Source organism: Dasypus novemcinctus, chromosome 28 (assembly GCF_030445035.2).
Source record: "Dasypus novemcinctus isolate mDasNov1 chromosome 28, mDasNov1.1.hap2, whole genome shotgun sequence".
Lineage (NCBI taxonomy): Eukaryota > Metazoa > Chordata > Mammalia > Cingulata > Dasypodidae > Dasypus > Dasypus novemcinctus.
The window spans coordinates 33,136,442-33,155,219 of record NC_080700.1 but is presented as its reverse complement, the minus strand read 5'-3'; the positions used below and the strand labels follow the sequence as shown (position 1 = coordinate 33,155,219).

The following is an 18,778-nucleotide window of genomic DNA, read 5'->3' as shown; positions in this document are numbered from 1 at the left end:
TATCTGGTTCTTGTCTCAGTGCTCGAGCCAGTACTTCCAAGACAATGTTAAATAGGAGCGGAGACAATGGGCATCCTTGTCTTGTTCCTGATTTTAGAGGGAAGGATTTCAGGATTTCGCCATTGTAAACAATGTTGGCTTTAGGTTTTTCATATATACTCTTTATCATGTTCAAAAAGTTTCCTTGTATTCCGATCTTTTGGAGTGTTTTTATCAGGAAGGGGTGCTGTATTTTGTCAAATGCCTTTTCTGCATCTATAGATATAATCATGTGGTTTTTTTCTCTCAATCTGTTTATATGGTGTATTACATTGATTGATTTTCTTATGTTGAACCATCCTTGCATACCTGGAATAAATCCCACTTGGTCATGGTGTATAATTCGTTTAATGTGTTGTTGAATACGATTAGCAAGTATTTTGTTAAGTATTTTTGCATCTAGGTTCATTAGAGAAATTGGTCTGTAATTTTCCTTTCTTGTGGTGTCTTTGTTTGGCTTTGGTACTAGGGTAATGTTGGCATCATAGAAGGAATTAGGCAGTGTTCCTTCTGTTTCGATTTTTTGGAATAGTTTCAACAGGATTGGTGTTAGTTCTTTCCGGAATGTTTTGTAGAATTCACCTGTGAAGCCGTCTGGCCCTGGGCTCTTCTTAGTTGGGAGATTTTTAATGACTGATTCTATCTCTTTGCTTGTGATTGGTTTGTTAAGATCATCAATTTCTTCTTTCGTCAGTATGGGCTGCTTATGTATTTCTAGGAATTTGTCCATTTCCTCCAAATTGTCATTTTTGTTGGAATATAGTTTTTCAAAGTATCCTCTTATGATAGTCTTTATTTCTGTGGGGTCAGTGGTGATTTCACCTTTCTCATTTCTTATTTTGTGTATTTGCATCTTTTCTCTTTTTTTCTTTGTTAGTCTCGCTAAAGGTTTGTCAATTTTGTTGATCTTCTCAAAAAACCAGCTCTTGGTCTTGTTTATTTTTTCAAGTGCTTTCTTATTTTCTATTTCATTTAGTTCTGCTCTTATCTTTGTTATTTCCTTCCTTCTTCTTCCTGTTGGGTTACTTTGTTGTTGTTTTTCTAATTCCTTCAAATGTGCAGTTAATTCTTCAATTTCTGCTCTTTCTTCTTTTTTGATATATGAATTTATGGCTATAAATTTCCCTCTCAGTACCGCTTTTGCTGCATCCCATAAATTTTGGTATGTTGTGTTATCATTATCATTTGTTTCAAGGTAGTCATTGATTTCTTTTGAGATTTCCTCTTTGACCCACTGTTTTTCTAAGAGTGTGCTGTTTAATTTCCAGATTGTCGTGTGAAGTCTGGGTCTCTGTCCCTTGCAAATTTCCAGCTTGACTCCACTGTGGTCAGAGATATTGTTTTGTATGATTTCGATCTTTCTGAATTCATTAAGCCTTTCTTTGTGGCCTAGCATATGGTCAATCTTGGAGAATGTTCCATGTGCGTTTGAGAAAAATGTATATCCTGCTGTGTTTGGGTGTAATGATCTATATATGTCTATTAGATCCAGCTCTTCTAATATACTGTTCAAATGTTTTGTTTCTTTAGTGATTCTCTTTTGAGATGTTCTGTCCAGAGTTGATAGTGGTGTATTAAAATCCCCCACTATAATTGTAGATGCATCTATTCTTTCACTTAGTTTTTCCAGTGTTTGCCTCACATATTTAGAGGCGCCCTTGTTAGGAGCATAAATATTTATGATTGTTCGATCTTCTTGACAAATTGTCCCTTTCACTAAAATATAGTATCCTTCTTTGTCTCTCACAATTGTTTCGCATTTAAAGTCTATTTTGTCTGATATTAATATAGCTACTCCTGCCTTTTTTTGGTTGTTGTTTGCTTGTATGATTGTTTTCCAGCCATTCACTTTCAATCTCCATGAGTCTCTGGGTCTAAGATGTGTCTCTTGTAGGCAGCATATAGATGGGTCGTATTTCCTTATCCAGTGTCCCAGTCTGAATCTTTTGATAGGTGAGTTTAATCCGTTGACATTCAGTGTTATTACGTTTAGAGAGTTATTTATGGTAGCCATATTTTGGTTGGATTTGTGTTTGTTATATTTTGTTTGTATTATTTTATTTTCCCCTTCTATTTTTGTCTTTCTTGTTGCTTTTACACTCTCCTCCATCTCTGACTGTCCTGTTTTTTCCTTTCTTCCTGCAGAATTCCCTTAAGAATTTCTTGAAGGGGATGTTTCTTGTTGATATACTCTTTCAGTTTCTGTTTATCTGTGAATATTTTGAACTCTCCATCATTTTTGAATGCTAGTTTAGCTGGATAGAGTATTCTTGGTTGGAAATTTTTTTCCTTTAGTACCTTGACTATATCATACCACTGCCTTCTTGCCTCCATGGTTTCAGATGAGAAATCAGCACTTAATCTTATGGAGTTTCCCTTGTATGTGATGGTTTTCTTTTCTCTTGCTGCTTTTAGAATTTTTTGTCTTGAGCATTGGATAATTTGACAAGTATATGTCTTGGGGTGGGCCTGTTGGGGTTTATGACCAGTGGAGTGCGCTGTGCTTCTTGGATATGTACATCTGTCTCTTTCAGTAGATTTGGGAAGTTTTCATTCATTATTTCCTGCAACACTCCTTCTGACCCCCTTTCCCTTCTCTTCTCCTTTTGGAATGCCTATAATACGTACGTTTGAGCGTTTTGCGTTATCATTCAGGTCCCTAAGTCCTATCTGGATTTTTTCTACCTTTTTATTGACCACTTCTACTGTCTGTTTGATTTACAATGCACTGTCTTCCACATCACTAATTCTCTGCTCTGCCTCTTCTAGTCTGCTGATATTTGCTGCAAGTGTATTTTTGATTTCTTGAATTGTGGTGTTCATTTCCATCATATCTGTTATTTTTTTGCGCATGTCTGCAATTTCCCCTCCAAGTGTTGTCTTCACGCTGTTAACCTCTTTCATTACTTCATCAAATTTGTCGGTGATAAATGTTCTGAGATCTTTCATTGCTTGTGCGAAGTCCTGCCCCCCTTCCTGATTTTCAGTTTGTTGATTGGATTCAGCCATGTTTTCCTGATTACTGGTTTGGTTTGTAGATTTTTGTTGCTGTCTTGTCAACATTTTTTCTTGACGGGTTTAATCAGTTCCTTAGCTTCTTTGTCTAGTCTTGGAGATTAATTAGCTGTTGTTTTTGCGTAAGTGTTATATCTTCTCTTTGTCACTTTGTTCTTCTTATTCCAATTTCTTATTGCTAGTTAAGCTCACTTTAAAGGAAAGTATTAGTGCTGGGGAAAGTCAATTGTGTAAGGAAGGAAAAAGTGTGAAGTAGTATTGGTGATATATGTTTACAAAGCAACAATATGAGTTCTGGGAGGATGGAGGTTAGATCATGTAAATTGTGTAGAGTTATAGTAGTAGGAAAGTACCTATAATGAGGTAGACGACTGAATATGGGAGGAATGTGGTACATACTCAGAGGCTATTGTTTTCGTGAGAGAGGGAAAGAGAAAAGAGAGGTAATAGTTTCAGGGACGAATACCAGATGGAAAACTAAACAAAGGTATTAGAAATTAAGAGTTAGACACTTTGTGGATCAAAGAAAGGGAGATGGAATATAGGAGAGATAGCAGATGGTGGAGGATATCAAGTTGTAGGGGAAAGGGGATAGTGTAGATAGGCTAAATCTATTCACAGAGAAATGAGGCAGTGGAGTGTGAGGAAACCCAGCAAATGTGAGGTATTTCCTGTAGGACCTATTGTATTGTTAAGGTAAAATAGTATAAGAAGAATATTGGGGACAAGAAAGAGAGGATTGAAAAAAAAAAAAAAAGAACAACAAGAACAACAACAACAACAAAAAATTAAAAAAAAAAAACCAAAGAACAGAAACCCCGCCTCCAGGCTCGGCTGGGCTCAGCTGGGCTCCGGTCCCCCGCCCGCCGCCCGCCGTGGCTCGGCTGGGCTCGGCTGGGCTCGGCTGGGCTCGGCTTTCCCGCCCGCCGCCCGGCGCAGCGCGGCTCGGCTCTCCCGCTCGCGGCGCGGTGCGGCTGGGCTCGGCTGAGCTCAGCCGGGCTCCGCCCCGCCGCCCGCCGCGGCTCAGCCGGCTCGGCCGGACTCGGCTACCCTGGCCGCCGCCCGCCGGGGCTCCGCGCGGTGCTAGCTGCCTCGGCTCCGCCTACCCAAGGAGGGAATCCTCCACACGTAGCTGGGATCTCCGTGTATATTTCACAGATGGATCCTCTCTGTTACCTTCCCTCCAAATCGATGTCCAGACACCTCCGGACCAGGAAAAATCCCGAAACAGCCGGTCCCAAAGAGTCTCCGACGCCTCCCAGCCAATTCCCCCCAGGAGCTAGTAACCGGGAAGTTCACTCAGCCGCCATCTTGCCTCCCCCTCCTGAAAAGTCCCAATTTATATCTTATAGACCAGTCCTTTCCGTTACCTTCCCACCAAATCGATGTCCAGACACTTCCTGCCCTGAAAAAATCCTGAAAAAGCCTGGTCCCGGAGAACCTCCAGTGGTGCCCAGCTGCCTCTTCCCAGGAGAGACGGCAAGGCAAGCTCACTCAGCCACCATCTTGCCGGAAGTCCTGTGTCCTCTTCTCTGACATGGCAGGGCACAAGGAGGCAGCTGCTTGTCTCTCCTCGGGGCCTTGTTTTCAGCTTCTGTGTCTCTTGTTTTCAACTTCTGGCTCCCAGGGCCTTCTGTCTCAGCTTCTTGGGGCTTCTCTCTGTTTCTGCAGCTCTGCAGATTCCAGTTTATAAAGACGCCAGTAAGAAGATTAAGACTCACCCTGGGCTACCCCTTACTGGAGTAATCTAATTATATGGCCCTTAACCAAGTTTACTTTAATATGTTCACAGTAGGTTCACGCCCACAAGAGTGGACCAATTGAAAAGCATAATCTTCTGGGGTCCATAAGACTCAACCTACCCCACATGAACAACCAACACCAATTCTAGAAGAAATACAAGACCTGAACAAACCAATCACAAGTAAAGAGGTTGAATCAGGCATCAAAAACCTCCCAACAAAGAAAAGGCCAGGACCAGATGGCTTCACAGGTTAATTCTACCAGTCATTCTCAAACTCTTTCAGAAAGTTGAAGGAAAACACTCCCTAACATTCTGTTAAACCAACATCGCCCTAGTAACAGAGCCAGAGAAAGATATTACAAGAAAAGAAAATTACAGACCAATCTCTATGAACATAGATGCAAAAATTCTCAAACAAAATAGAATCCAACAGCACACTAAAAGAATTATACTCCATGATCAAGTAGGTTTAATCCTGGTGTGGAAGGGTGGTTCAACACAAGAAAATCAATTAATGTAATATACCACATTAACCAGTCAAATGGAAAATCCACTTGATCATCTTGATTGACACAGAAAAAGGTATCTGACAAAAGCCCACATCCTTTTTGTTTTTTTTTCCTATTTAATTTTCCCACATTCTCTCTCGATGAAAACTTACAGCCAACATCAAAATCAAAGGGGAAGGACTGAAAGCTTTTCCTCTAAGATCAGGAACAAGACAAGGATGTCCACTGTCACCACTGTTAAATACCACTATGCTAGAAGTTCTAGCTAGGGCAATTAGGCAAGAAAACAAAAACAAAAGGCATCCAAGTTGGAAAGGAAGAAGTAAAACTCCATTTGCAGATGACATGGTAAAACTATTTGCGGATGACATGGTCTATACTTTTCTTCTCTAACAAAACTATATAGCAGATACGTTCAGCAAAGTGGCAGGATACAAAATCAACACAAAAGTCAGTAGTGTTTCTATACACTAGTAATGACCAAGCTGAGGAGGATATCAAGAAAAAATTTCCATTTACAATAGCAACTAAAGAATCAAATGCCTAGGGATAAATTTATAACCAAGGATGAAAATGGCTTGTCCTCAGAAAACTACAAAACAATGCAAGAGAAATCAAAGACCTAAACAAATAGAAGGGCATTCGATGTTCATGGATTGAAAGAATGAATAGTTAAGATGTCAGTTCTACCCAAATTGATTTACAGATTCAGTGCAACCCTAATCAAAATTCCAATAGCCTACTTTACAGAAATGCAAAAGCCAATTACCACATTTACTTGGAACAGAATGGATCAAAATCTAAATATAAAAGTTAGGACCTTAAAAGCCCTTGAAGAGAATATAGGGAAACATCTTCAAGGTCTTGTGGTAGGAGGTGGGTTCCTAGACCTTATACTTGAAAGCACGAGCATCAGAAGAAAGAACAGGTAAGTGGGACTTCTCTGCCCTGTAGTGTGGCGATTTAGACTGCGAAGTTTACAGTTGCTCTGGTAGGAAAGGTCTACTGGAGGCAGCAGGTGCTCCTCACCCAGGATCTGTGCACTTACGGCATGTCATTCTCTTCTCAGGTTATGCCTCAGCTGCTGAACCACCTAAAGGCTGACAGCTTGGGCAAGAGTGTGGACTGGGGTGTCCTGGCTGTCTTCACATGTGCTGAGAGCTGTAGCCTGGGTACTGGCTATACAGAGGAGTTTGTATGGAAGCAAGATGTGACAGACACAGCTTAAAGACATCATCATAAAGCCTTACACGTTAATATGCCTTATGCTTTGTAATTCCATTGACTCTCATGAAGTAATCATACCACAGATGGTGGTACAAAGATGTTAACTGAGGCATTGTTCACAACGTATAACTGGTAAAAAACGAAAATGTCTAATGACAGGGCACTCAGTAGTTGGTACATGCATACAATGCAATGATACACCTCCATACCAAATAAGATATAAATCTAAAAAAATTTTTTTGTAAGTACCAGGCTGGGATTGAACCCTAGGACCTCGGGTGTGGGAAGCCAGTGCTCAACCACTGAGCTGCATTGGCTCCCCAAGTGGTTTTTTTTCATTTGTTTTGCTTGTTGTTTATTTTTAGGAGGTACCAGAAACTGAACCAAGGATCTCCCATATGGGAAGCAGGTGTTCAATCACTTGAGCCACATCCACTCCTCTATAAATCTAAATTAACACCAAGGTACCATTATAAGTGGTATTTACAGTATAACCATATTTTTGTAAAACCGTTTATATGTGTATATATGTTAACTGGTTATCAATGGGATTATGTGACATGATCTTTTTTCTTGTATATTTCTTTGTATAATAAAAATGAATCATGAGCATAATTAAGTCAACGCCATCACTCTGAGAACATTTCTTCTCAAATGGGTACAAGTGTTCGAGATATAAAATCGATTATCTGATAACCAGTTGATTATCACAGGCTTCTCATTGTGTACTTTGGAAACACATTTGAAACTACTGAACATAATTAGGATGGTAAGTGAAATTAATATGATGGATGGATCTAGGTTCCGAAGCAACAGTACAAGTAGCAGACTTAGCCGGATCAGGGAAAGCACACTAGACTTGTGAGTCAGAAACCCTCATTTGAAGATTCTACTTCAAAAGTGACCACTTTCCCCTGCTTACATATGAGAAACTGAAATGCAAGAGATCATCTTCCTTTTCTACCTCAGCACTTTGTCCATCTTCTGATCTGTTGAAGCCAGTGCTTTCTAAAGTCCATTACGAGAACACCAGCCCCTTGAACAGTTATTTTGTGATAAATTCCCAATTCTCTTAACATCAGTGATGCCTATCCAACACTAAGGCAAATCTGAAAGAAAACACTGCTATTGATCAGTGCTTGAAAATTGACAGGGAATTCTGATAACTGACTCATGCTTATTTCCTTAATTTACATTGGCTCACATCCCCCTGTGACACATCCCTGCTGATTCTAAAATGGAATTTTCCATCATAATTCTTCACAACTTCTTGGAGGTAACATTACTTGCTATTGCGATTCACTACTTTGCTATTTTACTACACTTGTGTATCAAAGTCCTGGCCTGATGAGGCCCTATTGTTGATATAAACAGAAATACAGTTACACATGGCACCATATAGGAAACTGCAGTATAGGATATTCCCACGGGAGACTTATTACCAGATTACTTTTAAAGGAGGGAAAGAATGATGTTAGAGTTTTGAAGCTGGGGTGGTTATATCAGCAGGGTTCACCTATAACTATGTGGTATAACCTGTGGCTATTTGAAGATACATCAAAAGTTGCCATCACTAGCAGAAGCTCAGAGGTTTATGGAAAACTGGACTAGCAGGGCTTTCATAAACCAAATATAGGTAATTCCTTATTGTCAGGATATGTTACAGGAAATGCCTGAAAGTATACCAGCATCCCAACTCTTAAGGGCATTTTAAGTCCGGGGTCTTAACAACTGGTCCATGAGCTTGAATTTAAATTCAGAAAAACATGGTGTGGGTGAGATCTATTTATTAAATAATACACAGTGTAGTGTGGACTTGGTAAGGGGTCCGTGGTTTCCACCGACTGGAAAAGGGGTCCATGGAACAAAAAAGGTTAAGAAGCCCTGTAATTTAAGCACATTCATGAGAGTCTGTCTGATAAAAGATGCTACTTGGGGACATCACTGGATGATATGGCTGTTGTTGCAGGCCATCTCTGGAGATGGTGGCAAGAATGCACATATCATTTTTCACTTAGAACAGGTGGCATCAGAGACTGGCCCAAATCACCAGAAAGAAAAAGTCATGATGCTAACTTGACAACTGCATTGAAATATAGCAATGATATCCAAAATAAGTCAATAATAAAAAACTAAGATGACCAACAAGTATCTCGTCCAAGTAACCAGGCCTCTACAGATGACATCAAATCACTTTGTCCCCGTACGCCCACTAACCCCTGTCCTCCAAATCTCCCCTCACCCTAGTTTAAGATCAGCCAACCGCTCGGCTTCGACACTGCCTGGCCAGAACAGCTCTCCCGTAGCAGTAAGTTCAGCTTTGTATTTTTATTTCAGATACTAAGTGCTGGTCTCATAATCCTTTGAAAATTCAGAGATCAAAATCTTTTCGGTAATCACACTGGAGGTGGCAGTATTAGTTTTGTTATTTTGAGACTTGTGTCTGTAATGTGGGGTGAAGCAAGTGGGTCATAGAGGATATTCTAGTTCATCATGGCCTGTGCTCTTGAAAAAATGAAGAGTCTCAGTGTAAAAGAAAGATGTACAGAAGTGACAAGGAAGAGGCTAAATAAAAACCGTCTTGTCCTGCCTGAATCTCAAATTGAACTATCAGTATAAATTCAAGAGAGAGTCTGTCTTCAAAACCTATAAAGGAAAGGAACCAAGCATTTATCTTGCCATATGAACCACACCACTTTATATAAGAATTCCAACTAGTAAATGAAAAAGTAATGAAAACCATTATTTCATTTGCAACCCATAAATTAATGGATCTCAGCATTGCACAACAGTAGCTGCTACCATCAAGAGATTCCAGAGGGAAGCAGATTTGGCCCAACGGAAAGGGCATCCACCTACCACATAGGAAGTCCAAGGTTCAAACCCCGGGCCTCCTTGACCCATGTGGAGCTGGCCCATGCACAGCGCTGATGCGCACAAGGAGTGCCCTGCCATGCAGGGGTGTCCCCTGCATAGGGGAGCCTGACGCGCAAGGAGTCGCCCCGTAAGGAGAGCCGCCCAGCGCAAAAAAAGTGTGGCCTGCCCAGGAGTGGCAGCGCACACATGGAGAGCTGACGCAGCAAGATGACACAACAAAAAGAGAGATTCCAGGTGCCGATGACAAGAATACAAGCACACACACAACATACAGCGAATGGACACAGAGAACAGACAACTGGGGGGTGGGAAAGGGGAGAGAAATAAATAAAAAGTAAATCTTCAAAAAAAAAAAAGACTCCAGACATTTGACACCTAATGAAAGAACACACCACGAACTCATCTTTCCAAAGGGACTGAACCTGTGTCTGATCAACCTCTGGATCCAGCTGCAAATTTTTAAGAAATAGAAGAGGAACAAGGTGACCTGCATCATGAGTTTGGAATGAGCACAACACTGACTACGAGAAACTCTAACAAGTCAAATGGCCTATAACTTATAAGGAAAGAAAGAGACGGAAACCTCGAAGATTAAGAGAGAAAGAAATAGATATGTTATTCAGTGGAAGACTAACCTATAGTAGTGATCTCCATTTGGGCGATAAAACTATAAAACACAAGAAAGTAACTACTGTGAAAAGGTAATGGTTACTTTTTGGGGAAAGTGGGTAACGTGGGCCGGAGCTTAAGGAGGGGCGTCTGGGATGGCCAGCAACGTTCTATTTCTTGCCCTGTGGCAGTTGCAAGGGTACTTGCCTTTCAGTAAGATGTTCTACTGCACATTTATTTTGCAGGGTTTCCTGCATGTACTTTATTGTCTCAATAAAATTGCTTAGATTTAGGATTGCAACTTCTAATTTAAAAAGATTTAAAAAGGTAATTCTGGAGTTTAAAAAAGTTAAAAAAATAAAAAGAAAAGGTGATTCTGAAAGTCCTAACCAGTGAGGTGGCAAAAAGAAAAAAGTGAAAAAGATAGAACTATTATATAGAGATGATTACATGCTTAGAACTTTCAAGACAACTAGAGAACAGCACTCATAAAGAGTTCAGTGAAGTGACTGGGAATGAGGATAAATTTATCAATGACAATTCATTTTAAACATTAAAAATTCCATTAAAACAAGAGAAACCATAAAATACCTAGGAAGTAACTTTTATGAAATATAAAAGCTCCAGATGGAAAAAAAAAATCTTTATTGAAGGACACAAGAGAAGGCCTACATACATTGAGACTTCTTTCTTGGATAGAAAGATTTAATATTAGATCAATGTCTTTCTAAATTAATCGACACATCATTGGCATCACTAATGATCAGAGACATGGAAGAAAAGGGCAGTCTCACCCACTGCTGGTCCTCTTTGGATTGCACCTGGTATCCATCTAAAAACCTAAAATAAATAGTCTCTGATGCAGGAATTCCTCTTGTAGGAATGTGTACCACAGAAACACCTGTAATTATCCACAAACACACAGACACAAGGGTGTTCCCTGCAGGTCGGCGATAACTGTGAAGCCCTGGAGAGAATGCACATGCCCATAAGGGAAAAGCACAGTAAGAGGGGGTGTGTCACATTTACATGACACCATGAGATCCCATGTCTTGGGAATATGTTCATGACAGACTGACTGAAAAAAAAAGCAAGCTGTAAAATTGAATCTATATTTTTATCTCCACCACCACCAAAAAAACTCCACCAAAAACAAAAAAGCACCTCCAAAGAATAGAATTAGCACAGAACAAGGCTTGGAAGAAACCCACTAATTTGGTACTTGGAGAAACAGGCAGAAGGGAGAGCAAGAGAAGCCCTTTCCTTCCTGATTACATACATAGGAGCTCTCTGAGATTTTAACAGGAATGTGTTTTTACAATTAAAAACAAAACAAAACCCCACACTGACAAATGTCCCCTTGATGTTCCATGGAGGCTGGAGGGAGGGGGGAGGGAAGCACCAAAAAAGTGACAGAAGAGAACGCAGTTGTGTGAAGCGCACACGCGCTTTCCCATCTTTTAAGAGCCCGTTTTACACTTACCTGCTATGCAACTTGGGCATGTTTCTTAGCCGGGTGGGGGCCCTATGTTGCCTTGCCTATAAAATAGAAATTAATCCTAACTTGCTGCATGTTGCAATACTGTGTAGCTGCGAAAACAGGAGGTGTTCTATATATGGAATAAATAAATGCTTTTTAAGCAACCTTAAATTTCCACGCAGTTTTATCCTTTCTCATTAGAACACACAATGAAATGTTAATTAAAATAAGCAAACAAACATCAAAATGGTTTCAGACATTATATCTAAAATACAACTTTTAAAAAACAGTATGACCACATGACTCTTACAAGGTATCATTTATAACAACAATCTAACACTTTTATAAACAGCATTTATTGTACAGAGTATTCCGAAGAAGGAAAAATATGTATAGCCATTTGTTTTCATTAATACATCTATTCTGTCCTGCAATACTGAAAAGGCGGAATGTGTCTGGCACAAAAATAACCCCTAGGAGTTACAAATTAGAAAAACAACACTTTTAAAAAAGATTTTTTTTACTTTTCTGGTAGAAATATAAAAACTGGTTTATAGGGGAGAAAATTAAACAAAATAAAAAGTCCAATCAACTGCAGAGGTGGCATTAACACTTAAAAGTTTTGTCCCTTAAACCAACTTGTCAATAGCAGTGTTTAAAATCTAAATATAAATAAATGGGCAGCGCTGCCCAGATAGCAGCACAATACTAGCAACTCACAGTAATGCCGAGCAGGCAGGTGATCTCTGTACAGAATTAATACCCTTTCCCAGCACTCCTAAATGGGATATGCGCCAGAAAAGCAACACCTGGTCCTGCAATTGCAACTGAAGTCCATCTTCTCAAGAACTGCCGAGCCATTCACAATAACACCATTTACATGTACCAAAACTGCTTTGTTTAAAAAAAAAAAACAAGTGGGTTGGGGAGGCAGGAGTTTCTGAAAGCTATTACGTTGTCTTTCTGAATCCTTTTAGAATAGGGTAGATGTTTTCAAAAGCTTCATAAATTTCTGCTCTGACTTTAGCACCTAAGAGGCAAGGTGGAGTAGAAACAAGAGTTAGAAATCAGATTTCTTAGCATACTGAGAAGGTCAAATTATTTAAATCAAAACTGCACGGTCTAGGGATGTAAAAATCAATTGAAAGAAAGCTAGAGAGTAATCTAGGGACTGAATAATATAGTGAACCAAGTGATGGATGAGAATCGTGGTTATAGTACAAATATAAGTATGCTCTACGAAATGTACATCACTTTCACAAAGTGCTAAGAATATGGTGATGCATGGGAAAAATACAATTAACGTAACTTATGGACTATTTTAATAATACGGTAATATTCTTGCACCAATGTCAAAGATGGTACTGTATCAACACTAAGGGCCAATAAAATCCCAAAATAGTATGGGATTTTCTTTTGGACTAAGGACAGTGTCCAAAAATTTACTGGGGCGGTAATTGTACAACTCTGTGATGGAACTGAGAGCTACTGAGTGTACACTGTAGATGGACTGTACAGGGCATGGGACTGTGCAGCACAATGAACCATGTGGTGGAAGACGGACTGTGGTTATCAGTACAAATATGCGAGTGTTCTCTCATGAACTATAACAAATGTGTAATACTAATATATGGTGTTAATAGTAAGGGGAGGTATGGAAAAAAATACCAAGTATACATTATAGACCACAGTAGTCTGATGATGCTCTTACATAATCTATAACAAATGTTCCACATAATTTGAGGTGCTGCTGGATGAGGGGTGATGTATGGGAGTCCTACACATTATGCATGATTGTTTTGTAAGCTCACTTGCCTAATAAAAATGTATATATTAAGAAAAGTCAATGCACTTCCAAAAAAAGAATACTATAGTCTTGAAAAATGTTGAAAATTCTAGGTACTGAGATTGAGAAACCTTCACTGATTGTAAAAATATGCTGCCATTTGTATTACAAAGGCAAAGCATACATATTTATGCATAAAAAAAACACTGCAAGCACAATTCTCTCCCTACCCAATTGGATTAACAGATGCAGGCATTTTTTAAAACATCAGAGGTAGGATACCTTATTATAATCCCATTTTTGTTGTTAAAACTAAATTTTCTGAAAAAGATTGAAACTTATATTAGAAAAGCAATGCCTTTGGTGCCTCCAGTCTCCCACTCTGCAGTTCATCCATGGCATAATTAGCATGCCACTGGTGTGGTATGTGTCCTTTTTGTACTTTTCTCTGTAGTCTGTGCAACCAGGTCATTGAAATGAGCTGGGTAGGGCAGCAGTAAGAAAGGCTTAATTTTATTTTCCCAATTGATGACTTCAACTGAACTCTTCTGAATCTTTCTTGTCTCCTAATGATACTACTGCACCTGAATCACAAAGCTTTAGGGGACTAACCCCAGTTTACGACATCATCTCTCACTGAATCTAATGCGCACTGTTTCCCCTTGTCTCGCTGTAAGATTTGCAGTGGGTCGTGGTCTGATCACCGCCTTCCCGTTCTTTTTTGTGGGTTATGCTTCTCTTCAGATTGTTAGGTTGGCAGGAAGAGAAAAAAGGCAAAAAGCCTTTTTACAGGTCATTAGCCAATTGTCCCAACACTGAAAATTCCTTTCCAATAATTATTAAGCACTGAGAAAAATGCCAGCCTTGAAACTCAAACCTTGAGAAACTCTTTCCTGGTACAACTTACCTGTTAATACAACTTTTCCAGAAACAAAAATAAGGAGAACAATTCTGGGCTTGATCATTCTGTAGATTAAACCAGGGAATAACTCTGGCTCATAACTAGAAGAAAAATGGAAAAATCAGTTTAGAAATGAAAAGCTGCCTGTGCTTTCAGATAAAATGAAGACTAGGACCAGGTAAAATATTGTTTGGTCATAGGTAGAAACCACTAAATAGACAAACCAATCAAAAAGTGAAGTCTAGGTCTTTATCAATAGTAGCAACAAAGGAGGGAGTGGTACTGAGGGGCAAGAACTGTAACCTATTTGTAATCTACTCTCTATGACCAACTTTACCCTCTATTAAATGCATAGCTGTTCTATCACTTCATCCTATTTTAGTGAATGTGAATTTTCAGACATAAGAAAAACAGCTTTGTATGTACATTTGGTCATCTCTGATCCTTATCAAGACTCATTCTGAGACAAAGCTTAGGTATATTGATTTATAAGAACCTAATGATTATTTATTTCAAAGATGTGACAGTAAGAGCCTGTTTTTTATTTATTCCCATCTCATCTCCTTTAACGGAAATATTCTCTAGCTGTTAACTTTGGCCAGGTTAATTTAACCAAAGTAATGTGCTAGATATTGACATGAAAATGAACTTATTCCTGATTATGCTGTTGTAACTGAATGCACTACTGATCCTATTATTTCTAATCCTAGTAAGTTCATTTTTGTTAATTCAGAGAAAAATGGTCTGTATGTGAATGAACAAGGAGAAAATTCAGAAAAGGCTTCTCTGAGGAAGAGATCCTTGGGTGGGATTTCTGAAACATGAGTGAGTTTCACCAGGGTATAAGAACACGCCCCTGTGGGCAGGGCCTGGGGCAGGAGGGAGCACTATGAGCTTAGGCTCGAGGAAAGGCAGTGTGGCAGAGGCTCAGAGAAGGAGAACATGGTGAGGGATGGGGCTGGGAGTGGGCAGCGATGAGCTGCCTTTTAAATCTTCACCAATGAGTAGCAGGAAAATAAATGGAAGGGATATTCATATTGCTACAGTTTACACCTTGCTGGTAGATCTGATATAATGTTAACTAGAAGAAAAGATTCAAACTGGGGAAAAAACTGATACAAGAAGTTAATTTAGGGAGACAGACGTGGATCAACAGATAGAGCGTCTGCCCACTATACAGGTGGTCCAAGGGTTCAATGCCCAGGGCCTCCTGGCTTGTGTGGTGAGCTGGACCACACGCAGTGCTGCTGTGCGCAAGGAGTGCCAGCCGATGCAGGGATGCCCCCCTGTAAGGGTGCCCCCCAAGCAAGGAGAGCCACCCCACGCGAAACTGCAGCCCTGCTCAGGAGTGGTGCCACACACATGGAGAGCTGACGCAGCAAAAAAGAGACACAGGTCCCCAGTGCTGCCTGATGAGAATACAAGCGGACACAGGAGAACACAACAGTGAATGGACTCAGAGAGCAGACAATGTGAGGGGGGGGGGAGGATGGGATAAATAACTCAAAGAAAAAAAAAGTTCATTTATTTCATTCATTCGGTTAAAATATATTTATTGAACAATAAAATGGAGACTCAAAGTTCTTATTTTTCAATCCTAACCAGCCTCCTCCTTCTCCACTTCATTTTATGATATGCAAAGCAGGGAATCAAATTCATTCCAATAAAGGTGATTCTGAATGTCACCAAGTGAGATGGGAATGTTCAGGAGGTTGGTAAGGATTAATAAGTAACTTCAATGAATAAATACAACTATAACTATATTATTTATTCTTATATACTAAATATTTTGCTATTATTTTATCCTAAAAATGTATAAATAGATTCTAAATGAACTGTTGCCAAAATCAAGTCCAGTGAATCTTACACTTACCTACTAAACTGTTGGTGGGTAAGTACCAGGCCTTCTAATCGTATAGGAAATTTCACATCACAGCTCCCCACCATATTCTGAATCTTGAAATCCAAGAATTTAGCTGGAAAACCCAACTTCTGTACAACTCTGGCATATTTTCTTGCTGCTAGTCTGGACTGTTCTTCACTAAGGAAAGGAGGAAAAAAAAAAAAAAGAGACATTTGTATTCGAAGCCAGCAAAAATAATATTTAGAGGAATGACTTAAAAAGTCCAAATTAGAAAAGCTTTTATTTTTATTTTTAAAAAAAGTGGAACCCAACTGCCCCTCCAACAGGAGAAAAGATCAACAGACATTATTAACAATATCATTATAAAGCATTCCTGTGTCCTTGGCAGGAACCTGTAGGCTTACCAAAAACATCACCCTTTCAATTCACCCTATTATTGACAGCTGAGATTTTATGGATGTGAAATGTCCTAACATCATCAGTATTCATTATTTTTTAGCCCACAAATTTCTAGAGATAATAACTTTTTAAGATTTATCTTATTTATCACATTCCTCCCCCACTGTTTGCGCTTGCTGTGTGATCTGTGTCTGCTCGTCTTCTTTTTAGGAGCCACCAGAAACTGAACCTGGGACCTTCCATGTGAGAGAGAGGCATTTAATTGCTTGTGCCACCTCAGTTCCCTGCTTTGTTGTGTGTCTCATTGTCTTTCCTCTTTGAGTCTCCTTGTTGCGTCATTCTGTCATGCCAGCTCACTGTCTTGCTCATCTTCTCCAAGAGGCACTGGGAACCGAACCCAGAACCTCCCATGTGCTGGGCAGGAGTTCAATCACTTGAACCACATCTGCTTCCAAGACTAACATTTTGATAGAAAAATATTAAATGAGATTTATTCTTGAAAAATGTATATATAAATTCTGTCCTCTTTTATATCAAGTCTCTTTATGTTCTTTTTTAAAAATACTTATTATCCTATAGTTTTATATCACAGTTTTATATACATATATAATGGTTTTTTTTTTTCCCAAGGAGGCAATGGGGATTGAACCCAGGACCTTGTACATGGAAAGCAGGCACTCAACCAACTGAGCCACACTGGCTCCCCTGAGTTGATTTTTTGTTTGTTTACTTGTTTGTTGTTGGTTTTTTATTTTTAGGAGGCATCAGGAATCTGGCACCTCCCATGTGGGAAGGAGGTTCTAACTGCTTGAGCCACATCTGCTCCGCACTTTATCTATTCTTACGGCCTCATTGTTGGATAAAACTATGACTTAGCAACTTAAGATTTTATATAAGAAAAGTGGAATAAAAGTAGTATTGCTATCTTGAACAAAAGACCCTCAAACACAGGGTATCAGGAATGACAAAAATTAAGGAAACAGATATGCAGGTATTCCCCCTGCCCAAATGAAAACAAATTCAATAGTGGTCTCTTGTCTTGTTTAAAACAGTCACCCTATTGCATATATACCATTCAGTCTACAAACGCTCTGAGACCAAGAAGGCTAAATACTGCATTAAAAGCCTATCTGGGGGGAAGTGGACTTAGCCCAGTGGTTAGGGCGTCTGTCCACCACATGGGAGGTCTGCGGTTCAAATCCCGGGCCTCCTTGACCAGTGTAGAGCTGGCCCAAGTGCAGTGCTGATGCACGCAAGGAGTGTCCCCTGTAAGGAGAGCCACCCAGCGTGAAAGAAAATGCAGCCTGCCCAGGAATGGCGCCGCATACACGGAGAGCTGACACAACAAGATGACGCAACAAAAAGAAACACAGATTCTCGTGCCACTGACAACAACAAAAGCAGACAAAGAACACACAGCAAATGGACACAGAGAACAGACAACTGGGGGGGGGAGGGGAGAGAAAAAAAAATCCTATCTGGGGGAAACAGATGTGGCTCAAGCAGCTGGGCTCCTTTTTACCATATAGGAGAGGTCCATGGTTCGATGCCCAGGGCCTCCTGGTGAAGACAAACCCATGCAGAGTGACGGCGACGCAGGAGTGCCCCGCTGCACAGGAGTGCCGGCTGACGCGGGGAGCTGGCGCAGCAGGATGACACAACAAGAGACACAGAGGAGAGACAATAAGAGACGCAGCAGAACAGGGAGCTGAGGTGGTGCAAGAGAGTAATCACCTCTCTCCCACTCCGGAAGGTCCCAGGATGGGTTCCTGAAGGTGCCTAATGAGAATATAAGCAGACACAGAAGAAGAGATAGAGAATGGACAGAGAGAGCAGATGGGGCGGGGGGAGGGGTTAGGGGGAGAGAAAGATAAATCTTAAAAAAAAAAAAAAAAAAAGCCTAACTGGGATGGGACTCTTTTCTCCTCCAGAAAAACAGCTAGAGGACAGGCTGAAACAGCCTAGAAAAGATCTTCTAGGGTTTAGGACACCAGACAAAGGCTGAACACTGCCCAGAGGAGAGAAGGACAAAGGAGGGAAATCGCAAGGACACAACTGTGAGTTGAAACCAGCGGCTCTTGCCACCGGCACCATCCCCCACGCTAAAGACACTTTAAAGCTCTGACCTACGACTACAGACAACGGGGGCTCCAGGGATCTACTACCCCAGAAAACGGGAGAGAAAGGGACACAGCCTAAGGCTGACTCAGCTTTTGACTCACAAGTCTGGTCTGCCTCTACTAACAGGAAATACTTCTGATCTGAGAAAAGGGGGGGGGGGGGCTGCCAGAGAAGGCTGCAAAATTGTATCAGAGAAAGTTTGAATTA

At 40.2% G+C, this 18,778-nt stretch overlaps 2 protein-coding genes across 4 annotated transcripts in view; one reads left to right on the top strand and one right to left on the bottom strand.

Annotated features, from left to right (window-relative positions):
- The window catches only part of PDCD2 (programmed cell death 2), a 32,285-nt gene extending 25,620 nt beyond the window's left edge, over positions 1 to 6,665 (top strand). Inside the window, 1 exon segment of the mRNA XM_058289708.2 lies at positions 6,377 to 6,665. Within this exon segment, the coding sequence (XP_058145691.1) occupies positions 6,377 to 6,535 (159 nt within the window). The 3' untranslated portion in view covers positions 6,536 to 6,665.
- Positions 6,666 to 10,648: 3,983 nt separating this feature from the next.
- TBP (TATA-box binding protein) overlaps positions 10,649 to 18,778 on the bottom strand; it is a 59,767-nt gene continuing 51,637 nt past the window's right edge. For all 3 annotated transcript variants that reach the window (XM_058289711.2, XM_058289709.2, XM_058289710.2), the window contains exons 6-8: positions 16,061 to 16,228; positions 14,194 to 14,288; positions 10,649 to 12,530 (exon numbers count right to left, since the gene is read on the bottom strand). In XM_058289711.2, the coding sequence (XP_058145694.1) occupies positions 12,451 to 12,530; positions 14,194 to 14,288; positions 16,061 to 16,228 (343 nt within the window). In that variant the 3' untranslated portion in view covers positions 10,649 to 12,450. The remainder of the gene's footprint in view (positions 12,531 to 14,193; positions 14,289 to 16,060; positions 16,229 to 18,778) is intronic.